At 71.5% G+C, this 5693-nt stretch overlaps 2 protein-coding genes across 2 annotated transcripts in view; one reads left to right on the top strand and one right to left on the bottom strand.

Annotated features, from left to right (window-relative positions):
• Positions 1 to 1665: 1665 nt before the first annotated feature.
• CSTB (cystatin B (stefin B)) lies at positions 1666 to 3435 on the top strand. The gene is made up of 2 exons (XM_004675585.2): positions 1666 to 2494; positions 2567 to 3435. Exons 1-2 carry the CDS (start codon positions 2231 to 2233, stop codon positions 2693 to 2695), a joined length of 393 nt encoding a protein of 130 aa, XP_004675642.1. The 5' UTR covers positions 1666 to 2230; the 3' UTR covers positions 2696 to 3435.
• Positions 3436 to 4882: 1447 nt separating this feature from the next.
• Positions 4883 to 5693, bottom strand: part of PDXK (pyridoxal (pyridoxine, vitamin B6) kinase) — a 9954-nt gene continuing 9143 nt past the window's right edge. The window contains exon 11 of the mRNA XM_012731129.1: positions 4883 to 5057. Within this exon, the coding sequence (XP_012586583.1) occupies positions 4883 to 5057 (175 nt within the window). The remainder of the gene's footprint in view (positions 5058 to 5693) is intronic.

Here is a 5693-nt window from a genome sequence, read left to right as displayed (position 1 = left end):
CGCTGCCCGTGGCTCTGGGCGGCGCCTCTGCGGGCAGCTGCACCCCGGCCGAGGCTGCACCCCGCGGGCTGGCCCTCCCTCAACACCCCCATCCCTCTCTGGCTGGCCCTGCGTCATCGCCAGCTCCCCAGCTCCCCGGGATGGGAGGGAGGGACACCCCACCTCAGAGGGACGCCGCCTAGGCACAGCTGGTGGCCGGCAGCATGATGGGAGAGTCCTGAGTCAGGGTTTCTGCGGTCTGGAGCCACCGGGAGGGTGGAGTGAAGGGGGAGGAGGCCTGGGCAGGGCAGGGTGGTCACGGCTCGCCCCTTGCGGGGACGGAGGGCGGCTGAGGACGCTGGGGCTGTCCGCGGGGAGGGGCCGGCAGGACCCAGGGAGGGGCGGGTGGCGAGGAGGGTGAGCAAGACCCCCAGGCCCTCCCACAGCCCCTCGCCACCTGGGGTCGCACCCTGGGGTGCAGAGGCCGGAAGCCACCTCGGGTGCTGCCTAAGACGAACAGGCCAGTCCGTCTCCCAGCTCGGGCTCTGCCTGGTGGGGAAGCCGGGCCTGAGGCCGGGGCGCAGCGGGAGGCCGTGGGGTGCTCCGGGGGCAGGACCTGTTCTTCCTACGCCTCCGTGTCCCCAGAGCACCCCGAATAGTGCTCAGCCAGTATTTGTTGGGTAAACACGCGGGTTTCCAGGACCCTCTGACAGGTCCTTGGGTAAACACTGGCTAGAAGTTCCTGGAAAGTGCTGGAAGGTACTAGAAGGGGCTGAAGGGGCTGAAGGGCCTGGAAGGGCCTGGAAGGGCTGAAGGGGCTGAAGAGCTGAAGGGGCTGAGGGGGCTGAAGGGGCTGACGGGGCTGACGGGGCTGAGGGGGCTGAAGGGCCTGGAAGGGGCTGAAGGGGGTAGAAGGGGCTGAGGGGGCTGGAGGGGCTGACGGGGCTGAAGGGGCACCCCCTTGTTTCCTGCAGCTCAGGTGCTGCTCCTCGGTTTCTGCCTCCCAGGAGCCGCACACCTCCGACGGCAGAGCCACGGCCCCGTGACGCTAAGGTGGCCACGTGCTTCAGGAGCGTGCAAGTGCCCTGTGGAAACCGGGCGCCCGACAGAGGGGAGCATGGGGCGCAGCCAGGGGCCCCGAGACACACCGATGGGGCCTCATGCCGCTGTGTGGCCAGGCCGCCCGGCGTGATGGGCAGGGGCCCTGCCCGCCCGGCCCTCCCCTCCTGGGGACGCACTGAGTGGTCCTCCCAGAACTCTGTCCTGCGGCCGAGACACGCAGGGGCCCGGCCCCCGGGCTGCCCACGCCGCCGAGCCCGGCCGACGGCCCTCGGTGCCAGCGCCCTGCTGAGGCGCTTGGGACCGTTCCTGCTTCCAACCACAAGCACGTGCCGTGGCTCAGCTCCCTCCTCCGGGGCGCTGGGCAGGGGCGAGGCGGGCGGGAGGTCCAGGGCCTCGCTGAGATCTGCTTTCCTGAGCGAGACTCCATTTGTCACTCAGGCGGGGGCAGCGGGTCCCGCTGACCGCTGGGGCCTCGGGCAGCTGGGGCGGCTGATTGGGGTTTCCGGGTGACGCTGCGCTTACTGATCGTGTCAGCCGTGTTCCCATAATAGACCCAGGCTGTCATCGGAGGAGGCTCGTGCCCCGCCGCTCCTGCGGACAGCTGGTGCCAGAGGCCGCGGAGCCCAGGCCTGCAGCCCCGGCCAGGCGCCTCCCTGGGCCCCAGCCGTGACCCGCCCACCCTGGGCGGCCACCGGCCCCCCGCTGGCCAGAGCATGACTTTGATTAACCCCCAAGAGACAGACCTGCTGGCTCCTTCCCCCAAGTTGCTCAGCTCCTCAAAGTCCTGAACCCCGGAGGGCCATTTCCTGTCCGCACCTGTGGGCTTGGGGGGCCGCTTCCCTAAGGACAGCGCCTTCAAGGTGGCGTCCAGCGAAGGGGGAGGTTTCGCTGGGAAACGCTTTCATTTTCAACTTTAAGAGTTCAGAGACAACGTGTGGTCTTTCAGACGAACTCTCCCACTTTCAGGGAGAAGAAAAACGGGGTAGAGGCACATGGGCCCCTGGGGTGCAGGGCCAGCCTCAGGCCGACACCGCTGTGTCCGGAGCGCAGCCGGCGTGGCCCGGGGTGCGGCAGCCCCCGTCCCCCGCTGCCCCTCAGCTCTGGGTTTCAGGGGGCCCGTCTGCTCTGCTCCCTGCTCTGCCTCCGGGGGGACCTCTCGCCCCCACCTCTGGCCTACCCCCAGTCCCACATGCACAAAGAGGGAACGAAGGGGTCCCGTGCTGACGATGAAAGTTGCAACGTCTGTGCCTGGGCAGACAGGGCGAGTGGGCCGCGGCGCACTGAGGGGCGCAGCACGGGGCGCCGGCTCCGCCGTGGCCCGCAGCCGAGAGCCCAGCCTCCCCCCCCCCAGGTGAAGGCCCAGCTGGAGGAGAAGGAGAACAAGAAGTTCCCCACGTTCAAGGCCGTGGAGTTCAAGAGCCAGCTGGTGGCCGGGAGGAACTACTTCATCAAGGTGCGGGGGCGGGCGGGGCGGGGCGGGCTGACGCGGGGCCGCCCCCAGCCGCTCAGGTCCTCTGTCCTTCAGGTCCAGGTGGGCGAGGAAGAGTTCGTGCACCTGCGAGTCTTCCAGAGCCTCCCGCACGAGGACAAGCCCCTGTCCCTGTCCAGCTACCAGACCGCCAAGACCCGGCACGACGAGCTGTCCTACTTCTAGCCCCGGCCGGCCGCCCCCGCCGCCCCCCCGGAGCCCAGCCCGTCCGCCTGCTCAGTGTCCCCGGCCCCCGTCAGTGAGCGTCAAATACAAGCTCAGCTCTGCACAGCTGGCCTGGGACTGTCCCCGGGGCCGGGGCCGCCCCCCGAGGAGTGGGCCAGGCCTGGCGTGGTGGGCGCCGGGCCCTGCACGTGAGCCCTGGAGGCGGGCGGCTGTCCTGTCCCGGGCGGCCCTGCGGCTCGCAGGGCCGCTACCAGCTCCCACGGAGGTCCCCGCATTGCGAGGCCAGGCAGCGCCCGCGTGGTGCCCGGGCTTAGCCGGCACTCCCCGTGCCCCCAGGGCTGCAGCCAGGCGTGGCACCGATGCCCCAGGTGGGCCCGAAGGGGCGCCCGCAGCAGCCGGGTCGGCTTCCGGGCGCAGGCGCTTCTCTGCCCCACCGGCCACCCGCCCAGGGGCTAAGCGGGCGGAGCCGGGCCAGCAGGGACCCCGCCTGCTGCCAGCTTTGCCAGGGTCACTGCTCTGGGCGCGGGGAATAGAGCGCTGGGCGGGGGGGGGGGGTGAGTCCCTCTTGGCCAGGGAGTGACCACAGGGCACAGCAGGCCCATCTCCCGCTGCCCCCTCAGCGGTGGCTGCATCTTCCTGTTCGTCCCGCTCTGGGGACTCCTCACCCCTGCACCTCTGGCCTGCACACAAATACATGGAAAAAATAAAGACCCAGGTCACCAGGCTCAGCTGGCCAAAGGGCTCTAGCGAGGATGTTGGGGGGGGCAGTGTGCTGGTGCCGAGGCCCTCACCCCCGGGTGCCAGCTCACGTCCCCTGGCAGCAATCTGGGCCTCTGTGATGGCAAGGAGGGGCTGGGCTGGGCTGGGCCGGGCCGGGACGGGGCTGGGCTGGCACTGGCAGGGACAGTGCAGGCGGCCTCATCCAGGCGAGTGCTCTGTGGGCCCAGGGCCGGGACTGCGGGGTCATCATGGGCCGCCAGGAGGGTCAGGCGAGACCAGCTGGCTGGAGGGGAGGGGCAGGGAGGTTCTCCCTGGGGAAGGGCCTCGCGTGGGGAGCGCACTGTGCCTCAGAACTGCTCCTCCCGGGTGGGGAGGCTGGGGTGCAGAGGGCAGTGGCCCGGCCGGCCGCCCTCCTGCCGTGCCCGCCTCCGGCCATGGCTGTGGGCACCTACAGCCAGGGGGACGCACGCGGCCCCAGGCTCTGGCTGGAAGAGTGGACGGCAGCTCCATTTCTCCGGGAAGGTGGAGGGTCTGGGGCCCCCACCAGGGCCGAGGGCCGAGCTGACCTGATGGCCGGACCAGCCACGGTGGATAGGGCAGCGGGAGGTGTTCAGGGACTGACCCCATCCCCGTCTCTCAGTGCCGGCAGGTGACTTGGGCAGGCAGAACAGCCAGCACGACTGTCACCTTGGAAATGTTTATTTGTGGCCACTCGGCACCCACAGGACCCGCTGGCTCTGCGGGGGGCCACGTCAGCGCCCACACAGCGGTGCAGGGCGCCGTGCAGCCCCCCCGCGTCACAGGCCTCGCTCGGGCTGCAGGCCAGGCTTGGGTGCCGGAGCACATACAGGCGCCCCCTGAGCTGGCAGGAACCCCAGAACCCGGCCCCTCCCCCCCCGCAGGAGACACCCCGCCCCTGCAGACTCTTGGGGCTGTGGTCTGCCGTGCCCAGGTGGGGCCCCCCCGCACAGACCCTGTGTGCCGCCTTGGGCACGTGGGGGTGCCCTCCACAGGGCACGAGGGTTCTGAGGGACCCCTGCAGCCTGGAAGGGTGCGGTGTGAAGGGGTGATCAGCACGCACGTGGCTCCGTGGGAGAGCAGAGCCTGCTCCCCACACTTGCTGCCCCCCCGCCCCGGCTCAGGGCGGCAAGGGCGAGACCCTGGCTGTGGAGGGGGACGGGCGGGGGGCTCTGGCCATTCTGACCGTGGGGGCAGGAAGGGCCCTCGGGCAGGACAGCACCTGCTGTGTGTGCCCGGCCCCGGTTCGGCATATGCTGTAGGCCCCGCCCACCTCCCAGGTGCCCACTCTGGGTCCTCCTCCAGGTTCTCTGGGCCAGGCAAGGCCACGGAGGGGTCTCCAGGAGGGCTGGGGTGCTGCAGGGGTCCCGCGCAGGCGCTCAGGGCAGGGCCGGGCCATGGCCCACTCGCCTGGTGCCAGACGCGCCACTGCGCAGGGCCAGCGGTCGCCTAGGATGGACTTGAGAGAGGACCAGGCTCGGGGCCCCTCCGCACGGCTACGGGAGGCTTGAAAACGAAGGTGCGGAAGTAGTGAAACTGCGTGAGACGAGCGGACACGGGGCAGGGAGCTGCGGGGCTGCGGGTGGGGCCACAGGGCAAGTCAGACCGGGCCAGCTGCCGGACCCTGCAGGGACGGGGGCTCACGGGACGCTCCGGACAGAGCCCGCCCTGCGGCACCGGCCAGGTGGCTCTGTGCAGTCCGGCGGCTGCCACGTCTCCGCACCCCACCAGGGCTTGGGGGCCCGACTCTCCCGGGTGGACAGCAGTTGGGGGTGGCTCGGGGCAGCTCCACAGCTGGGGCACCCGCCTGGGTGTGGGGGCAAGGGGCAGCCGGGTGCTGGCCCCGCCCCCGCCCCCGCCTGGCGCCCCACCCTGGCAGGGGGAGACACTCCGGGCCCTCCCGTACCCCCCTGTGCCGCTCACCGTGGGGCGGGCAGCGCCTTCCCGCCCGCCTCCCGCAGGGCACCGCTGCCCCGTCCTGCACCTGGCCAGAAAGCCCTACTGGGAGCCGGGGGCCAGCGGGCAGCGGGCGCGGCCTGGGTGCGGCTGGGAGACGCTGAAGAGCCCGAGACGGGTGGGCGGGCGTCCCGGCTGCGCGGGACCTGACTCGGGCGCCCAGATGGGAGGGGACAGGTGCGGGGCCGGGGCCGGCCCACCCGGCTTGGCTACCTGCAGTCGGCCCGGGCACCCCAGACCGTGGCCCCAGGGAGGTCACCGAGCAGGCGACAGAGCCACGCCCGCACCCGCTGCGCCCCTGCCC

The sequence above is a fragment of the Condylura cristata genome, unplaced genomic scaffold (assembly GCF_000260355.1).
Source record: "Condylura cristata isolate star-nosed mole 26May11 unplaced genomic scaffold, ConCri1.0 scaffold00003, whole genome shotgun sequence".
NCBI lineage: Eukaryota > Metazoa > Chordata > Mammalia > Eulipotyphla > Talpidae > Condylura > Condylura cristata.
This window is presented reverse-complemented; position numbering and strand designations above follow the sequence as displayed.